Source organism: Olea europaea, unplaced genomic scaffold, assembly GCF_002742605.1.
Source record: "Olea europaea var. sylvestris unplaced genomic scaffold, O_europaea_v1 scaffold2276, whole genome shotgun sequence".
NCBI lineage: Eukaryota > Viridiplantae > Streptophyta > Magnoliopsida > Lamiales > Oleaceae > Olea > Olea europaea.
Window position 1 is genome coordinate 5,601 of NW_019240831.1, and position 21,180 is coordinate 26,780.

The window sequence follows — 21,180 nt, forward strand, 5'->3', positions numbered from 1 at the left end:
CCCCCCCCCCCCCCCCTTTTGGGTTGGGGGGGGGGATGTATGGCTTAGTATCTTTTTCTGTTGTCATTTTTCGTTTTACTACATTAAATTCCAATTTACAAATCTAGCATTTCAATCTGAGTTATGCCATTTTACCATATTGATTTTACCATAGTTGTGTCAGATTAACACTTGGCAGTATTTCATTGGTAATTAAAAAATGTTTTTGGGCCAATTATCAATGAAATGCTGCCAAGTGTTAATCTAGCACAATTATGATAAAATGAATCTGGTAATATAGCATAACTCTTTGAATTTATGCGGATGTTCAGATACCCCTGAACACTTTTACTTGAAACGTGATTTCTGGAGGGTGAAATTATTAGAGTTTATTAGTCTTTTAATTTTCTGGGAAAAGAAATACTACTTGTTCACAATCTATCAAGATGCATTTTTCTTCGGGCACCACCAGCATTCTCATTTCATCATTATGTTATATGGTTTATATTAATCAGCAATCACCGTCAGTTTTTTTTTGCATGACACTTTATGCTATCGCTCTCTGGACTCAAATTTATTCATGTTCTGTGGAATTCATTGCAGTTCCACATGGATGTAAATTCAGAAAATATGTTGGAAGAATCTGCTCAGTCCGGACTCGGCCTCAGAAATGAGAATTTATATGTTGAAAACTCTATCGTTCCCGTCGCCCCCGCAACGTGTGCTTTATGCCAAAGAGTACTTTCCTCTAATAATGAGGCTGGTGATCTCGAAGCTATCAACATATGTGGAGATTGTAAATTTTTGTTTCTGGAGGATCTCGAGACCACCACACCAGACTCGTACCAAAGGAGAACACTTGGACCAAGGAGGAGAAGGCACAACCGCTCTGAGTCAATCGAGAGTCTGTTCTCCCAACAATTTTCACAAATGCTCTCTCTGGCAAGGGAAACCCAGTCCACGGTTTTAGAGCATGATAATCAATCCTTAGATGGTACTGCAAGGTTAGTGCAGCGTACGAGTACGAGTACTACTCCTAGTGGGTCCAGTAGATGGAGGAGGGTGTTTTCTGATACTGAAAGTGATGGCTTTGATTCTTTCTATGGGGAGAGTGAATCTAACGTCAGCTTCAGGAGATACAGGCATTTCCATGGTGAGGGTGACAATAATTCTTATACCACTCATGGAGGAGACTCTGATGCCTCCATTGATGGTAACAGTCTCCTGGAGAATGAAAATTTTGCCCAACCAAATGGTGAAAGTGACCTTGAGAGTGATACTGATATAGACCCAATGCATGCTGGTCTATACCAGTGGAACTCGGAAGATCAGGAAGAAGAAGATGAAGACAGTGACTGGGAGGAAGCTGATGTTGAGTCCTCAAGAGCTAGAACTCAGCATTATGGGTCAAATGGGAGCAATGCACGCGTAAGTTGGCATAGCCAACGTTTTTCTCCTGAATTTGACGGTACATTTCGAAATAGGATTCCAGAGAGGAGACAAGCACATACTGCTGACATATTAACTAATTTTCAAGAGTTAGAGACACAAAATTATGTTGGAAATTAGTGACTGGGAGGAAGCTGATGTTGAGTCCTCAAGAGCTAGAACTCAGCATTATGGGTCAAATGGGAGCAATGCACGCGTAAGTTGGCATAGCCAACGTTTTTCTCCTGAATTTGACGGTACATTTCGAATGAGGATTCCAGAGAGGAGACAAGCACATACTGCTGACATATTAACTAATTTTCAAGAGTTAGAGACACAAAATTATGTTGGAAATGCTGGGGACTATCTTGATTCCAGAGGCTTCGAGAACCTGCTTGAACATCTCGCAGGAACTGATAGTTCAAGAAGAGGAGCACCTCGAGCAGCAATATCTGTTGTAAATAATTTGCCGCGTGTGATCATTAATGAAAACCATGACAAGCTGGATGATTTGGCATGTGCAATCTGCAAGGATTCTCTAGCTGTTGGCACTGTTGTAAACCAACTTCCCTGTTTTCACCTCTATCACTCTTCCTGTATATTGCCATGGTTGAGTGCACGGAATTCGTGCCCCCTTTGCCGATATGAGCTTCCTACTGATGACAAAGATTACGAGGACAGGAAAAGAAATGGAGAGAGTGGATTGGGGTTGCTCCATACTGAGCAGCATGCTGCTGATGAGGATAGTTCCTCAGACACTACGGATGATGATGTGGATGATGAAGTTTCTCAATTTTATGGTGATAGAGCAGATGAGGAACTAGGCGATAGAAATTATGTCACTGATAACTCTATTAGGGAAAGTCCAAGAAATAGACGGCGGTTCTTTCTTGCTGCTGCTGCTCCTATTGTCAGCATTATAGGTGTTACTCTTATGTTGTGGTTAGGGAAGCCATTAATAGATGGAAGGTGGCCAAGTAACCGCATTCTACCCGCGAGGGAGAATAGCCGAAGTAGAAGGTGGTGGTCTTTCTTCTAACTTATTCTTTAGCAACCAGATTGGGGTTAGAAATAGTGGACTCTTGGGTTTGAGCAGCTCATGGGTTCCTAGATTTCCTGCTTTTAAAGGCCTTGCATTTGACACGAATAATGGCTTGTTTAGACCGAAATCTTCATTTATTTATACATAAAAGATGTTAATAGTGCCTCATCTCCCCATGGTATTTTCCATCTTAGGATGCAGGTGAACATTAGTTGTTTATCCAAATCAACTTCTTGGAATTTCAAAAGCATATGAGCTGGAATATATATGTAATAAATTTAACTACTTGAAGTTGCAACTTGCACATGACCTTTTTTTTACTAGTCCATTATTTACATATTCTTTTGTATAGCTTCTTTTCTTTCTTTTTGGTCGGTGGAAGAGGCTCGTATAAAGTAACAATACAACGTGTTCAAGACAATAAATTAAGGATGCACATGATACTAAAGCAAAGATATAAGTATATTACAGAAGCTTTTAAATAATGAAATCTGTTGCCACTCAATGAGCTATAAATTTGAACCAGTGATCTATGCCTCCATACTCATTGTATGTGAAACTGAGAAAAACCCAGTTTGTCTTGAACTTATAACAATATCTTGGAGGTAAAAAGTCGAGACTGTACTGTCGATGTCTCCAAATATTGCAGCCGACAGTGCAGGAGATGGCCGTGGCATGGTGCCAAAACTGTACTACTTCAAAATAGTATGTTGAGATAGAGAATGATCCATCCGGTCATTGAAAAAACAGCGAAGATATGAACCCAGAATAATACAGCAGCTGCCTCCCTCCCACATCCTCTAAGACTGGCAACGGCTCCTGTGAATTTGGACATCGTTAATTCCCCTTTTTTCGTAAGTGTAATCACCAAATAGCCAGAACATTAAAACGAACAAGAACCCTAAATGAAACTAACATTAAAACGAACAAGAACCCTAAATTAAACTGGAAAAAGTAGACAGTTTAAATGAGGGAGTTGCTTTTTAAAATTAGTAAAAATCAGGTGAAAAAAGTTATTATAGTACGTTATGCGTGTGTTCGGGACAAGACAAAACGATATGATAAACAAAATTTTTGCTTTTATGAATAATATTCAGATGTGCTGTCTCTTGGACCACAATACTCAATGATATATAATAAGCAAAATTTTAGCTTCTTTTGATACGTAATGTTTAGATGTGCTGTCTATATATACATGCTTACCAGAAAGCACAGATGTGGGCATTGTGTGCTGGAGGAGGAGAACAAATCTGAACATTTTATCACCCGGAGGCAGGAAGCCAAGCTTATCAGCCAGTGTGACAATGCCAAGACCAACTGGAGGAACCAAAACTAGTCGCCCAAACACAATGGCAGCTGTTGTCCGTGCACCGAGTTTTGAACTTCCCGGTCCTGCAAGAATTGTAATCTCATCAGTCACTCTGTGTGAATGGTAACAAAGATAATTAATAATGGAGGTAAAGCAAAATCCAGATTTCTGTGCACTATGAAGGCTTATAATTGGAAATACTCAGCAAGCATTACCCAACTTACCCTCTACAAGGTTGCCTCCTAATGCCAACAATATGCAAGGAATCATTGCTTCCCTGGGAAACCGGACATTATTAGAGGATGATACAACAATTTGCACATATATAACATAAATGGTTAAGCCTATGTATCAATCCAACATAATTAACAGCTCTCGTAATTCATACGGCAGCAGCACGCCAACAAGTAATGGGAGGCAGCGCTACATGTTACATATATGGTAGTACAGATTGGACATCACGGAGCATTACTATAGCAGAAAAGACTTAAATCTAATTTACAGTATCGTTCCAATCATGTCTACCATTGCATGCCTAAATCAAATGAAGCTTAAATGTGCATTGTAATACACAATTGGAGAACCATAAAAACACAAAACAAAAGAGTAATTAAATATAACTCATTCTGGGAAAGAAATGAACATACCCAAGAATCAAGCAGCTATCAGTGAAAAAGTAGAGCGGAGCATCTGACGTGAAGATTAATTTCTTCAAAAATGGAACACATCCTATAAAGATAGCGAGGATCTGTAACAAATATTGTAGGCAGCCTATTAGTTTTATTAAGGAGGAAATTCCTAAATATAACTTGACGATTAGGCAAAGTATTTAGATGGCAATCAAGAAGTGGTGGTTATGTCTGGTCATCAGCGATACCATTTTTAGGGTCTTGCTGTTGATGGCACCTCAAAACAGAGGTTCTTGTGTAGAAAGAAGTTAGGGAACATTCCATTGTCGGTTGATTTGGTTGATTGCCAGAAATAAGTGGTTATATTTTATGAAAATACAGAAGTGGGCCATCTATATTGTGAACACGTCAACCCCCACCCCCCCGGGGCACCCCAATGCACACAGATCCTACCGAAAAGAAAAGGACATAAAGAAATATTAACCCAAAGCCCCCCATCCTGACCAACTTTTGAGATATAGTTCCGAGTAAGCACAGGTTAGTTACAAGGTACAGTAATTCAAAACTGTAACTGATAGGCTTTCTGACAATTTTATTGTACTGATGCTGCTGAAGCATATCATGTTACCTCTAATGATAAGCATTCCAAATCATGGATGTGTACTGAAATGTAGATTTTGGAATCATACACTATACAATTCATTAGTCACTAACGATGAAAATGAGTTTGTCATTTAAATGCCTATGGTATATCAACACAGAGTTCAAGAAAATGGAAATGCCACTTTCATTTGATCAAGAGTTTAACCATCGAGATAAGAGTGCAAAGAAATTGAACTTACAGAAGCAATAATAGGAGGTTGAATGATTTGCTTGAGCTTCAATTTTTCGTAGAGAAATTTCAGAAAATCTTTAATCTGCACAAGAAAACACAAATATTGCAAAATTAGAAGATTCAATATCCAAAATTCAACCACAATGGCTTGATGGGTGCTATAAACCATAGCATCCAACTACATCACCTATATAACACTCATATGTATGTCAAATTGAGTTTACATATGATAATATTTTTTGTGGTTGAATCCCCAAGCTTCAGACATCGAAAATTTCAAGTATTTCCACTTTATGAAAGGAAATATTGTAATTGACATTTACAATATCAACAAACCTGAACACAGTATATCAACACAGTGCAAACTGTTTGCAAAATAGGTTCATTCTCACCTTCTCCTTCTTTGTAACACTTGAATTAGTTGATGTAGTCTCTTCTGTGAGGAGTGGAACTTGCTCAGGGGAACTATCTTTTGCAGGGTTACTGAAGCTATTTTTAGGAGGATTCTTAACGGGAAGATTTTGTTCTTCAACGTCAAATGTGCCTTCAGGAGGAGGCGCAAGCATATTAAATACGTAGGTGTAAAGGACAATTGCACCAACCTATGAACAAAATAAATTATTGAGTAAACAGAAATACATTATGGTAAAGTATGCACATATGCTTGTGTGCTGAAATCCATAAGAGCGTGTTTTTTGGGCTTTGCAGATTTTGAATTTAAAGATTCGAAATATTCATTTATTTACAGTAACCCAAATATATAAGAGCAGAGAGTGTGAAAAGGTATAAAGGGCTGCTTTCATACTAAAAGTTAGAAATATGGTTCTCCATGATACTATAGAACTTCTCACATTAAAATTGAAATAAAGTAAAGGTGAGTTGCAGTGCCAGCAAGCATTTTCAAGTTAAAACTTACCCATTGGCCGAATGAGATGTAGGCATTTCCATCTTCAGAACATTTATCAGAGTCCCCAAAAGGGTTTGATTTATCCCGACATAAGGCAGCAATCAAGACAAGTGGCACATTCCCAATATTTCCTGAAAAAAGCAAGTTCTAGAATATTCAGGAAAACAAGAGTTATTGTGACAGGACCTATCTGTGTGTTCAAACCATTCAGTTTCAAAGTTTATTGTACTGAATACAGAGATTAGTATATAAACAAACTGAATATTCAAGTAGAGCGCAAGAACCTGAAAATAACAAGCATTATTAACCATCTCTTTTTCCAATGAAATCCTAATTCATACAACATAATAGAAAGACATCTGGTCAACTGGATGATCTGGGCTGATCCATCTCCCAATAAATGTGGACCAAAAAACACATTGTATATATAGAGGTCATGGTCTGGTTCTTTTTTATTTTTCCATTACTCTTTAAAAATATTGCTTGGTTCAATCCTTATTTCTTCCAACTATGTTCTCACCATGTTGTCAAGTCTTCTGGAACTAAACTCTTATATGCGGCTGCCTCCATCCATCGGCAATCCACTCACAACTGTCATTTGGTTTTTAGAAAACCAACGTGCGCCAACAAGAATAAGAATGAAGGGGAAAGTTCAGTCCTTGATACAAATACATCACTGGGTGATTAAATCTCTTTTGTTGCTTTTTCTTGTTTTTCCCAATTAATTTATACCTTTAAATCTCAATTCTTAATATAGTAAATACAGCATGTTGGCTGAACATATTTGTAAATTAGTTATTATTGACTTCCAAGGAACAGTTCTCAAACTGACTGTCCTAATTGTTCAGTCTTAGCAAAAACTCCCAAGCTTGACTATTGATTAAAACCATAATTGCAAGGTAAAAGTGACAGAGCACAAAGAACTGAAAATTTATGTCCAAATTTAATGCTTACCAATGCCAATATGTATAATGGTAAACTTGAAGAATGGGTATGGAGGACGGACAATCGATGCTACAATGAGACCTATAATGGATCCTGACATGGTGGCAAGAACAACATTGAAAGGAATAAACCACCTACAAAATGACAAAAATGTCAGTTGGGTTCTTAAAACTGGTTATTGTAATATAAAATGAGCAAGAGAGTTCATATGTAATGCTTACCATTGAATCATTTTCTCAAAAGTAATTGCTCGTCCAAGTTGAGAGAATATCAAACATGGGAGCAAAAGCGAGAAAACCAGCTGCATCAAGTCAAAATAATTTTTTTATCAGACTCTACACAAAGGGATTATGAAATAAAGTTGATTTCACCTGACCTAAACTATGTCCTCATAATAGCCTTCGCATAGAACTGGACAGAAATGAAGTGCAGGATTTTCCAAAAGTTTTGGCAGTTATGCGTTTCATATATACTCACATGCATAAACTACACAAAGACAGCAGTTCAATATGGCATCTTGACGTCCAAAATACACATAACAATAATAAACAACAAACTAAGCCCCTATTTGGTTCAGTTAAAAAAGTTGATTAAAATCAAAGTCAAAATCCACAGCCAATTTTAATCATTTCATGGGACCACAACTTTCATCCACACATTCATAAGCTTTTAATTTTTATCTAAACTAAACAGGGGCTAAATGTCCAATAAATTTGAGGTCGACTGCTTAAGTTCATTTTTACCATCCATTCTACCTATTACTAGATCTACTGGAAAACATCCGAGAACACGAACAAAAATTGAAAGAGTAAAACCCTAAATGTCTACATAGAAATAGTGCTTACCCCATTTAAGAGCTTCCTTCCATTAGCAGGCAAAATGTTAACATATTTGGAGGCCATGAGAAACCCCAGAAAGCACATAGTAAAAACCTTTGCTATTGGTAAAACAGCAATCTTAATAGTCCCAAGCACCGATTCACCGCCCCTTTGGGGTGTTGTCAGAACCTCCATCAGTATTCTATGCATCCCATCCATCTTTTCTAATTTAAAACCCCAAACTTCAAACTCGATCAAATTTGTTTGGCATCCGCCAAAACTGGACGGAAAAATGTTTACCCAATGTATTGCCGAGACAATAACAAAGAAGGAAACAGAAATTACTGTTTAGCCGCTCCAAAACCTACCAAAATTGGGAACCAGTCAGTTCAACAATTTTTCGAGGTTCTGAACAATCCAAATCATTAAAATCAGTATCCAGCCAAAGTAAGTTCTCCTGAGACCAAACTTCTTCTCTGGAATTTTCTCTTCTTCTGCAAAAATAAGGAAAAATAAAAATCACAATTGAAAAAACCACCGAATCTTAATCATAACGGATGACAAACGGAAAATAAACAAATAAAGTGAGCTACGAACGATTCAACCCGATGGTTGCCAGCCGTCCAATATTCAATAATTTATCACGAATCCGATTCAATTCGTTTTTTGAATCCTAGAAAAACAGCAATATAGTCGCAGGATTTTGCTATTTAATTCTACTTTCTCTCTCCTGATATACGTAACGCTATAATGCAACTCTCCAGTTCAAGAAGAGTCCTCCTTTTAAATATAATGAAAATGATTTCAATGAAAATAAAGGGAGCTACCAACGATTCAACGCGGTAGTGGCCAGCCGTCCAGTATTCAATAATCTATCAAGAATCCGATTCAATTCTTTCGTTGAATCCTAGAAAACCAGCAATATAATCGCAGGATTTTGGTATTTAATTCTACTTTCTCTCTCCCAATATACGTAACGTTGTAATGCAACTCTCCAGTTTCAAGAAGCGTCCTCCTTTTAAATATAATAACTTCAATTAAATTAGAAAAAATAAAAAACACTTTATCTGATGAATTGTCTAATTTACCCCTACTAATTACAGTAAAAAGATCCAATAATACCCGCTTGATTAGGAATGGTTCTCCGTACAACCGAAAATCACCATTTTTTTTTTTAATTTCTGGTCCGGACAGATCTCTTGCCAAGTTTCAAGTGGCTAATTGTTTAGCTCATGCCAATGGACCCCACATTTTATGGAGTCGTGATCTACTGTCCAATTTTGTTGTCTAAGCAACTTTTCGTTCAATGAATTATTAACATATCATCAATAATTAATATATCATCTCAAATTTATTATCATTAACTTCGTCATTAACAATCAAATTGATGATATATCAATAATTCATCGGATAGACAGCAAAATTGAATAGTAGTTTAGCACCAATAGTGTTTAATATCAATAGAGTGGCAACAGACTATCATCTGGTCATAAATTCTGTTAAATACAAGAATTTATGACTCATCTAATCTAATCTAATACTAATAATTTTAATATGTAGACATTCAGATTGATATTCAATACCATTGGGGTTAGATCGCGTTATTGTCTTTTAATCAAACATATTTACTCATAACTTTTATAGGATTCATAGTTACTATCGACTTATTATAAAAGCATTCTGAGGAGTTCAGACTTATAATTACTTAAATTTTAATTTAAACTAATCACTTCTTAAATATACATTCGATAGATATTTTTCTATTCAGCAGTGATTAGTCTATTCTCGGAGCTCATGTTTCCATTATGATTTTCCCATACTTAGCAGCTAAGTTCATGTCTCTATCATGACTTGACTTTTCCATGCTTTAGAGGTACAACTTTTAAGTCGGTTCAAGACTATAAATTTTTTGCTTTTCTTCTATATTGATTTTGAAAATACAAGCGTGGAAATTAAGCTCCCATTTGACCCCCATTTTGTGGTAATGAAAATGGTGAAATTATATTTTTTTGAAAAATAAATGGTTAAAAAAGAAGAATTTTTTTTTAATTCACGTGTAATATTATTTTATGTAAGATTGTGTAGTTAAAAATAAGAGAAAGAAAAATGAAATAAAAATTAATGAGGGCCAAACTGGGACTAAATTGTCATCAATTATTTTGAAATTATATGATCAAAAAATTGTACTAGTTAGATCTTTATAATTTTGTCGAATATGTATTTGTTTGATAGGGATTTTATTAATTGATTTTTTGACCGTTAGAGATAAAATGAGTCCTATTTGTGAGAGAAAAATTCAAAAATGACGGCTGAAATAGTGAAATAACGGTAAAAAAAATTGATGTTAATTAGATTAAAATCTCTACTACACATGCTCTATAACTTTTTTTTTTTAAATCATTTTTACATTTCTTTGTAGTTTATTGAAGATCATGTCATATAAAAATGTAAAAATGTGAATAAATATTGAAAATTCTATAAAGAATAATACTATTTACAGTCGTTTATTATCGCAGTCACTCTATATGGCATACGTGTGACAGTAGTGATTTATTGCATAAAGTAATAAAAAATTACTATATTAATATATTAAATCACCAACCTCCACATCCATGTCACATAAGACGATTGCGAACAGTGTGAAACTACAAATAACATTACTCTTCTATAAAGTATGTAGGTTTGAACTTTGAAACTTAGGTTGGGGAATTAATTACGGCAACACGAGTTGGTTTTCACATGCTTAGTCACCGTTCTTCCACAAACTCCTCATGACATTAAAAGTCACTTTTTTCTAATATCCCTTTTTAGAGGTAAGTTGAGTCACTATTAATGAAATTTATTTGAAAAAACATACTTTTTCGAAGTTTTTTCAAAATTTGATCAATTACAAATCTTGTTATGATATGTACATGGACGGATTTAAGGGCATACCTGGTTTATAGTCAATTTTATTTTCCTTGTAAAAAAATATTTTTTATATGTGAAAAAGTGTATTTTTTTTAACATATTAGTCCCTTTAAAAAAAATAAAAAATAAAAAAATAGACCAACTCTGATTCCGCCAATGAATATGTTCCCATAAAAGATAAATTACTACATAAAACTTAAAAGTAATTGTTGGATTAACTTTATGTTTGAAATAAAATTCAAATAATTCTTGGCAGCACCTGTACGGTGTAATTTCTGCCCGTATTCGGTCCAAAATCAATAAATTTTTGTCAAGTATTATTCTGATAAAAATTTTATCAAACATTTTCTGTACCCATAGCAGATAAAATTCACATTTAATGCAAAGTTTGAATATGAAGACGATTCATCTAATCAATTATGACTATTTGAATAATTCCCATGTCACGTCAACTTTTGAGTTTTACATTTCTTTTCTATTTTTTAATGGTCCATTATTTTGTTAGTTACAGAGAATTAAATATTATTTTTTTCATATAATATCGGAACACCTAATTTTATTTCGTCGTGAAGTTTCAGAATTTCCTATTTATTTAAGGACAAGCAATGATTTGATACAGTAATTATAGTGGAGGCCTTCATCCTACAAGGATGTTATTATCTAGGACCCAACTTTTGATTTTGGAATGTTTGAATTTTCATCCCACGATTTTTAGCTGGCCGACCTTTAAAAATTAAGCCCCTATTTGACCGATATTGAAATTGGATTTTTAGTATATTTTGATAAAAATTGATGAAATGTATGATAAGTAAAAACAATTTTTCAGAAAATATACAAAAGTAAAAAGGAAAAATTAAGCATATCTTCTTCCGTCCTTGACCCCAATCCTACTTCGTCCTCCAACGCTCGTTTGCCCCACCACCTTCTTATCTCCACCCTCTGCTCACACCAAAATTTCCCGTGCTTTCTTTTTCAGCCTGATCTATGATGATAGTTTTGAAGTGGGTAGAAGGGTGGAGAAGTTTTCTTAAAAACAAAATCTTTATTTTTTATTTTCTTCGATTTATCTTTTAATTTGAAGATTTTGGTTTTCTTAAAAGTAAATATACGTGCATTGTGTAATCATGTTTATAGGGTGATTATATTCAAACCATATTTTTGTTATTTGCACAACAATTTAATTGTCATGAAGGTTCTCAATTTTTGTTTATTTTTACACTTATGTCCCCAGCTTATCTCATTGTATTCATATCCTTGATCTTCATTAATTTAGCATATGTTGTCTATGAATTACGATTTATCCAATATTTGCTAATATGCACTGAAAGAGGGAAGATAATGTGTCAAACTTTTGTATTTGTTATTTATGCTATTTATTTAAAAATAAGAGAGACAAATAAGTCTTTTTATATATCCCTAACGATTTTTTTTAAATGGATACCATCATTGAATACAAGATTTGCCAATCAATAGAAGTTTGAGGACAAAAAAGTTGAGGACTCGTAAGTGCGAATATGAACAAAGGTTGAGAACATTTATCGTAACTGAATATAGTGATTAAGCAAAAAAAAAAAAAAAACCGTGGTATAATTATAATCCCTGTTTAAGTATTACTATAATAAATGGCTCAAATGACATAGTTTGTCCAAATTGAGTGCTCAACAAACTTAAATAATTTACAAATTTTTATTGTACCAATCTAGATCTATCTTAAAAGGACCACGCTTCTTGAACAATTCCCTGGACAACAAGGGGTTATGTGCCACCTCTCAATAGGGGATTATTCCATCTTAAAATACATTGTCCAAATTGAGCGTTCAACAAACTTAAATAATATACAATTTTTTATTGTACCAATCTTGATCTATCCTAAAAGGGCCACGCTTCTTGAACAACCCCCGGGACAACAAAGGGGTTGTGTGCCACCCCCGCAATAGGGAGTTATTCCATCTTAAAATACATTGTTATGGGACCATGATTATTTTTCCATATATCCCTAGAAATAATTATCATCGATTTAACATTAAAAAAATTATTTAAATATTGTTTTACATTTTTAAATATAATGTTTCCAACATATTATAGCAACAAGAATCATCATGATAACCAAAAAATGGCCACAAAATATACACAAAGATGAAGACAATGAAGTCATTAATTTTAAAAGAGGGCCAACATTTATTTATTCAAATTTCGTTTTCAATAAACTATTTTACACATGGGTGAAAAATCATTTTTCATTAAAGATAACATGCAAAAACAGAGATCAAATGATTTTCTTCAAATATTGATTTGAGTTAAAAATCCAAAATTACATAAATAATATCTCTATTGTATATATATTTTTTTAACAAGTAAAGCCAACCGCTCAATACTTTTCGGTTCCTATATAAGATGAACGAGGAAACAACTAAAGAAAATCTTTGCAACCTTATTCCCTACATTCTTGATAATTATTAAAAGAACCCAAATGCAAATAATAACTAAAAGATAATTAAAAACTCCTAATATAATTCGATCGACACTTCTATACCAAGGCATAAAGTGTCTATCGATAACTTCTAAAGTTCGTAACAAATCTCACATCATTAAACGAGGGGCGTACTGAAATATATTTACAGAGCAGAATTTGTGACAAAACTAAATAATACTTCACGAGCACCAAAAAAAACAAATGTAATTATTTCTCGTTCGTGTAAAATGATCCATTTCACCTTTATTACCGAGATTAACCTTGACGTAACAATCAAACTTGAATATTAAAGCAACGGTTTTCTTTTCCTCTAGTGGATAAGAAATATATATCGTGGTTTGACATTTGGGCATGGAATTCCCCAGAAAGTGCTTCAATTTCGTGATTTTGACTTTCCTTTTACGTCACATAGAAATGGCTTAATTAATTTTTCATAATTAATTGTTTTCATTATTAAGTTTATTTCTAATTGGGTCTAAATTATATTATCATAGAAGTTTTAAGAGTATTTCCATAAAATTCTCTAAATACATTATACTTTTCAGTTTGGAGAATTAACCAATGTTTAAAAATAAGTTTCAAAAGATTATGTTCTAAGTTTTTAAAATAAAGAGTGATTTTGACTCTTCGCTTACTCTCTACTTTTACTTTATAAGATTGTATTTAATAAGTTACAGATTTTAATACTCAATTTCTTAAATTATATAACTGTTGTTTGAATTGATTGGCTATTGCATGTTTAATAAGAAAAAAAATCAATAAATGTTTATTTAAAAAGACAAAATGAAGAGCCAAAATAACGGGGTTGTTAAAAGGTATAAAAAATTTATTTTCTAAATTTTAAAGATAATTTCTATTATACATAAAACGCACTTTTATAAATAGAGTCTTTTGGATATGCAATGCGAACTTTGAATGCAAATTTTAATTTAGCTTCCTCTTGGAAAAAAATTATAAATGATTTAACATACTCCCTTTGTTCCATAAGTACGTGTTTGCTTTCCCTTTTTGTTTGTCTCAAATTATATGCTACTTTCTTCATTGAGATTAATTCATTTTGAACCAGACAGTCTTTTATAAAATAATTTTAAACGTAAATTCAAAATTCGTTATTATTTTATAACCATACATTTCTTAAAAAGTCACTATTTTAAAATTCATTTTTTCCCAACAAATGAGGGTCAAACGGCATGGGTTCATTTGAATTCGGTTTTGTTTCCAACTTTTTGCACCCTTAAGATCAATGAGTTTGTTCGTTGTACTTGTTCATATTCAAGGATCTCTATTATTTTCCCAAGTGCATTCAAGGCGCTGTTTGATAAATTTTTTGATAAAAAAATTAACAAGTTTATAAAAGTGATGGGTATTATAAAATATATAATTAAAATGAATTATTGAATTTAATGTTAACTGATTAGCAACCTTTAAAATTATTTCGAAGAAGCACTAATTCTCAAAGATACGTAATTCGAGTGTGAAATATGGATAGAACACGTGCCCCGATCTAAAACTTAAAATAAGAAGAATTAATTAATATGTGACCCCAACGCGTGAGCTCGGTAACGAGAAATTTCCAGAAGCGACTTCCCACCGTAATTTCATGTCAGCACTGAATCTGGACTTTAATGTCTGCAAGTTTCGATTTGATGGCTTTTGTACAAAATTGACCACCTCGCCACTTTACCCCCCATGCGTCGCTACCCATACCAACCCAGGTATTCTAGACCACAATAAATAGTTAGATTCGAAGCATACAAATAAAGGGTTTGACTTTTGGAATTACAAATCTCTTTGACGGTAAGGTTAGTCTGCAGCACAATTTTTTATGCTACGGATCCTCTTGAGAAGCAATAGCAGAGCATATTTTTGTACATGTAGCACATAAGTTAATCATCCGTTATATAGTCGAACATATTTTTATTTATTTATTTATTTTACAGTTAAGCTTTGTGCTCGTCTTGAAGGATCCTTCCTCGAGACTTATCTTTATTATCAATAAAATTGCCATTTAAAAAATAAAACCCATATTCACCCGTAATTATCAAGTAATTAAGAATTAACAAGGATAATTAGCAAAAAAATCCCTCTTATTATAGTGTGCGCTTCCGGGGAGCACGCATGCAAGAAGGAAGTTTGAGCTTGATGCAAATGGCTAAAATATCATCTCCTTTATATGATTATCAATCAAATAAAAAGTTATTTTATGTATCAAACCTTACATCTCCTACTATCGTTTGTACTCATTGCGAAAATGGTCTCTATCGTTATGAACATGCTATTTACACCTTCATTTCAAACCTTTTTTGCAGAATTGATCATTTCCGTCATATTCCGTTAATATCTTCCGTTAAATATGTGTAGTTTGATGTAAAAGGTCCCTATTGTTTGCTGTAATTGCCCAAATAGTCCCTATCATTTTAATTTTGACATTTGAATATTTAGATCGACATTTCTTTATTTAAAAGGTCCTTACGTCCATTTTTTCTATTATAACATTATGAAATGACTAATTTATCATTATCTTTAAATAAACAAATAGAAAAAAGAAATAATATAAAAAATTTGTATCTAGAGTTTCTAATATTTTTTAAAAATTACAAACAAATCTCACATATAAAAATTTAAAAAATTCTAAAAAAAAATATTTTATATTTCCAAATAACCCACCTACCCCTACCCGTACACCTACCCTCGACCACCAAAATAATTAAACAGAGAATTAAAAGTATGAAAAATATTTGATGAGGAATAAACACCATTTTGTTTTTATAATTTTTTTCTATTTATATTTTTTTTATTTTTATTATACTGTTAATTATCTCTTCAATTAATTTTGTGAGGGGATGGGCATAGGGTATGTAGATTAATAGGGAAGACGACATGTTTTTGTTTATTAGAATGTTTCAATTATTTTTTTGAGACTCGTTTGTACTTTTAAAAAAAAATAGAAACTTTAGTTACAATTTGTTTATATTATTTTTATTTTCTATTTGGTTCTTTAAATATGATGATAAATTAGTCATTTCATAATGTTATAATGGAAAAAATGGAGCAATGACCTTTTAAGCAAAGGAATGTTGATCTGAATATTCAAATGTCAAAATTGAAATGATAGGGACTATTTGCGTAATTACAACAAGCAATAGGGACCTTTTACATCAAATTACACATATTTAATGGATGTATTTAACGGAATATGACGGAAATGACCAATTCTGCAAGAAATGTTTGAAATGAGGGTGTAAATAGTAAGTTCAAAACAATAGGGACTATTTTCTCAATGAGTATAAACAATAGGGACGTTTTTTTGCTACTTACCCAATTAACAATGTTAAAATTAATTCATTCATAATTATTTTATCTAAAAACTTAATTAGTTAGCTAAGTATAACTTCACCTATAAATTTAGTTTGTGTTTGGGTCCCATTTTTTAAAAAACTCATTTTTAAAAATTCATTTTCAATTACGCCCCCGTTTGGCCTCTTTTAACACTCATCAAGTTAATTTAAATTTTTTTCTGTACAATTTTTAACCACACAATCTTTAATAAAATAATATTTCACGTAAATCGAAAATTTTTCATTCTTTTGGAATCATTCATTTTTCAAAAAAAAAAACAATATTCCCTCATTATAAATATAAATAATGGGGGACCAAATATAGGTACATATTCTTTTATAAAATAATTTTACATATGAACTCAAGATTTTTTTTTTTTTAACCACATATTTTGAATAAAATACTATTTTAAAATACAATTTGACTGACAAATGGAAATCGAACAACGACTTAATATTCAAACAAAAGCACTTGAAAAAGCGATTGTAAAGAGATTTTTTGCACGGTAAAAGCATTAATGGACAAAAGGAAAAGCAACTGATGGATCTGAACATAAAAAGTTAAAAAATCTACCCATTTAAAACATTGAATACTGTGTTTGCCCTATGTTTGTCGTGCAAATTTACTTATTTGCCCTTCAACTTTCTCCACAATTTCGATTAGTAAACCACACAATTATTTAAGGGCAAAATTGAAAAGATACATATCATGAAATTAATAAACAATTTTTTTGCTGACATCATAATGCAGGTGCGGGGCCCATATACCGTTGGTCAGAAAAAAATTATGGTGAATTGAAGGATTATCAAACAGGGGTAAATAACAGTTTTCTTTTCCTCGTGTGGATAGTTTCCTTGGAAGTGCTTCAATATTTGTCATTTGACTTTTTTCCACATAAAAAAAGGTTGAACCCCAACCTTAGGGGCCCCCATCGACCCTGTCCTGGGCCATCGTGGAGGAGGTAAATCGCAGGATGTGCCTCCCAGGAGCCAGGGTGGAGAGCACATGGATAGGTCAAAGCTGTTAACCCATATGGTAACTCCCGCTTGCAACAGAGCCAATTCCACCTTGCGGGGAATCGAACTCTGCACACTGCCGCGCTGAGCCCTATCCGCCCTCCCCTTTACCACTGGGAGATATGCCCTGGGGGCGACTTTTTTCCACATAATTTGTACATAGCAGTGGTCAATCTAACCTCATCTGTTTGACATTGGTTTTTTAAGTTGCATTAACATTAAATCTTGTCTAATCGACTCTAAATCACTCAATTTAATTATTAATATTTATTTTTCTACTAAAGGTAAAAAATTGAACTTTTGAAATATATAAGATCAAAGAAACCAATAAATCTATAATATTTTTTTCTAACTTGTCGTATATGTATTTTATTCCTTCCAAGATCCGATAATTAGGTACGAGTATAAATGACCATTTTACCCTGCTAATTATTTTCATTAACTTAATTATCATTTTCTTCAACGATTTTGTGAACTAATCACAGATGTCGAAATTTAGTCGTCACTAAACACTGAACTCAAATTTTAATCATTTAATAGAAAATACTTAAATAGTCACTATACCATTTTTTTAGGGTAACGATTCCCAACACAAATTCATGTTCTCTACTCCGTTCATTCTCAAGTTCCTAACTCATCCAGTATTAGACCAATCAAATTTATCTCACTCATTGATAAATCAAAGAAATATTAAAATCATGAAAATATATACATAATCCTGTCAAGGGATTTAGATGAAATACATAGCGGTTAAGTGAAATTTAATTCTCCGCACGATCATCCCATAGAATTAAGCTCAACACGTAGTCCATTCAATATATTCCAAGTATACAAGTGTTACCTTTAATTATTTATTTGATAAGGACAAATCACAAATATGAATAATGAATTGATTAACACTACAACTTTCTAGTACAAGGTGCCACCCTTATACACTGGTTGTGAGTAAATTATTCATAATCAAAATATAAGTTGTGTCACACCGTACTTCTCAACGCGAATACCCAACTTTTATTATCACAAGTAATCATAGACACTTTAATTCGCATGCTCAATATAAACAAATGTAATAAATAAATATCAACAATTTATTTATTATAAATTATTATTTTATCATAGCAAAATATACTATATGAGCACACAATCCATCAAATCTCTCACTTGCCCTATAATAAACGTGTCGTGTCTTGCAACCTCTTGTCTTATAGGTATTCCTCGAAAACCTTAACCGACAGGCTCTTAGCATACAATTCTACAAGTTCATCAAATAGCAATCTTATTGACAATTATATTTTCTCTACCATCTCTTTTAAGAGATGATATTTTCGTTTAATATGTTTACCTCTCTGATGACTATGGTTCTAACGTTTACCCCACCATTATCTCAATGCAGTGTAAAGATATGTACAGATACAGGCATCACCTCAATGTCCATTAGAATTTTTTTGTCATACAACCAATTTAGTAGCTTCATATACTTTATCGCCGTTTAATGTTTTGATCCTAAGGTTAAATAGATCTTGACTCTCCACACCAACAATATGATGACTGTCAGGTCTATTGCAAAGCATAGCATGCATGAGATCACATACTGCCAACGTAGAAGGTATCCTGCTGATGTACTCGATCTCTTTAGGAGTCTTAACGAACCGATCCTCAAAGAGTTTGATTTAATGCCTGAGGACAAAAATCTTGCATAGCAAATTTGACAAGTGTCTTGTCAACAAACGAGACTCGGGACAAAAGCTGTCATCTTATTTTTTTAATTTCTCAAGATTTGAAAACTAGAACATAACTAGTTTCACTAAATCCTTCATATGAAATTGTTGAGTCAATTATGCTTTTATAGACGATGACACACCCATATTATTTTTAATGAGTAGAATATCATCTACATAAGCACCAGAAAAAATACAATTTTGTCTTGTACCTTCTTATAGGCATGGGGTTCATTAAAGTTTTGATTAAAACCATATGTATTAAACATTTTATCTAATCCTTACTCCAAGATCGTGATAGCTAATAAATCATTGCCTCCTTATAGATGGTCTGATCATCACCTTGTACCATGGAGATCACCGGATTGGACTCTCCAAGAGTACATTGAAAGTGAATTGGTAATTATCCGACTTTGTTTAAGAGGCAATTGATCTTGGATTGTGGCATCATTTGAAATATAATATATCTATCAATGTTGGCATTACCATTAGGTAACGTCATTACCTCATCATCACATTAAATGTATATTGATCTATTGAATCATATGACAATTCATCTCTCCCACTCAAATCACGTTGTCCAGATATATTTGATACCATGGGATGTCTACCCTAGATTGTTTTCCAGGAATTAACGGGGTGGAATTGCTCCCACTCATTTCTTCCAACATGACCTTACGTTTGGATTGAAATTATTAATATACTTATCCTCCATGAGGGTTGCATTTGTGCTAACAAAAACCTTCCTATCTAGAAGATTATAAAAAAACTATTCATTGGTATATTTAGGATATCCCATAAACAAGCACATCTCTGATCTAGACTCCAATATTTCTGTCTTCTTTTTCATCACTTGAATTTCAAATTTTGGATGTGATGCAAAATAGGACTTGAATCTATTCCTAAATTTCTGGAGAGTCTTGAGAACAGACTTAGAATGAACTAAGTTAAGAATATATCCTACTTTTTTCAGTATATATCCCAAAATGAAATAAGTAGAGCTATCAAACTCTTCATGACCTAACCATATCTAATAATTTCATGTTTTTTCTTTCTGAAAACGCCATTCTATTGGGGTTTTTACCAAGCGTATTCAATTAAGATACAATATCATTTTCTGTCAAGTTGACTCTGAACTCTCCCAAGAGGTATTCACCACCTCAATTGATTGAAGTATCACGATGCTCTTACTTAATATTTTTCGATCTTAGTCTTATACTCTTTTGATTTCTCAAAAGTATTTGAAAGTTCACTAGGTAAATCTATTTGAATCAAGAGTAATCATTTATAAAGAAATACTCATAGTTTACCCTCTCAAGTGTATTCACACATCTATATATATCAGAATGCACTATTTTTTCCTCTATCCTTTTGTCCAAGAAAATATATCTTGGTCATATTCCTTCCAAACAAAAATCACAAACTGTCAATGATTCGATCTTAATCGAGTTGAGAGAACCATCTCTAGTTAATTTTATATTCTGTTAAGGTTGATTTGTCCAAAATGCCATAGATTTATATCACTTGTATGGTGTGATATTTTTATGGTCTGCAAGAGTAATACTTTTATGTCATGTGTGAAATAGTTTTAAATATGAAGATTATTAATCAAATGTTCAGTGCAAATAGAAACTTTATTCATTATAAGTGTATCAGACGTTGATTTTATAAAATAACATTGTCCTATTAAATCAAAAACAGAAAACAAATTGTTGCTTTATTCGCGAGATAAAATAACGGTCTTCAAGAATCAAATGCCTATCACAATTGAAATAAAAACAATACTTCTATGCTCTTACCAAAACTATTGCTCTTGTACCAAAGATAATTTT

At 33.0% G+C, this 21,180-nt stretch overlaps 1 protein-coding gene and 1 pseudogene across 3 annotated transcripts; one reads left to right on the plus strand and one right to left on the minus strand.

The window, feature by feature from the left end:
* The window catches only part of LOC111381292, a 3,612-nt pseudogene extending 843 nt beyond the window's left edge, over window positions 1-2,769 (plus strand).
* Window positions 2,770-2,858: 89 nt separating this feature from the next.
* On the minus strand, window positions 2,859-8,921 carry LOC111381291 (protein PIN-LIKES 6-like). Of its 3 annotated transcripts, none has more exons than XM_023005062.1 (11): window positions 8,720-8,921; window positions 7,920-8,386; window positions 7,296-7,375; window positions 7,084-7,208; window positions 6,139-6,260; window positions 5,615-5,824; window positions 5,230-5,304; window positions 4,406-4,506; window positions 3,983-4,035; window positions 3,653-3,841; window positions 2,859-3,268 (listed from the first exon to the last, which is right to left on the minus strand). In XM_023005062.1, exons 2-11 carry the CDS (start codon window positions 8,109-8,111, stop codon window positions 3,147-3,149), a joined length of 1,269 nt encoding a protein of 422 aa, XP_022860830.1. In that variant the 5' UTR covers window positions 8,112-8,386; window positions 8,720-8,921; the 3' UTR covers window positions 2,859-3,146. The 3 variants fall into 3 exon arrangements, with proteins under 3 accessions (XP_022860830.1, XP_022860832.1, XP_022860831.1); XM_023005064.1 differs by having other exon boundaries at window positions 8,724-8,893; XM_023005063.1 differs by having other exon boundaries at window positions 8,490-8,893.
* Between the last annotated feature and the right edge of the window lie 12,259 nt (window positions 8,922-21,180).

Excerpts from the sequence above, each read along its gene's own strand:
- LOC111381291 (XM_023005062.1), bottom strand. The coding sequence starts at position 8,111 with ATGGATGGGATGCATAGAATACTGATGGAGGTTCTGACAACACCCCAA. Across the intron at positions 4,507-5,229 it reads AACCTCCTATTATTGCTTCT|ATCCTCGCTATCTTTATAGG; the intron begins GTAAGTTCAATT and ends TATTTGTTACAG. Across the intron at positions 3,269-3,652 it reads GCCCACATCTGTGCTTTCTG|GAGCCGTTGCCAGTCTTAGA; the intron begins GTAAGCATGTAT and ends CCAAATTCACAG.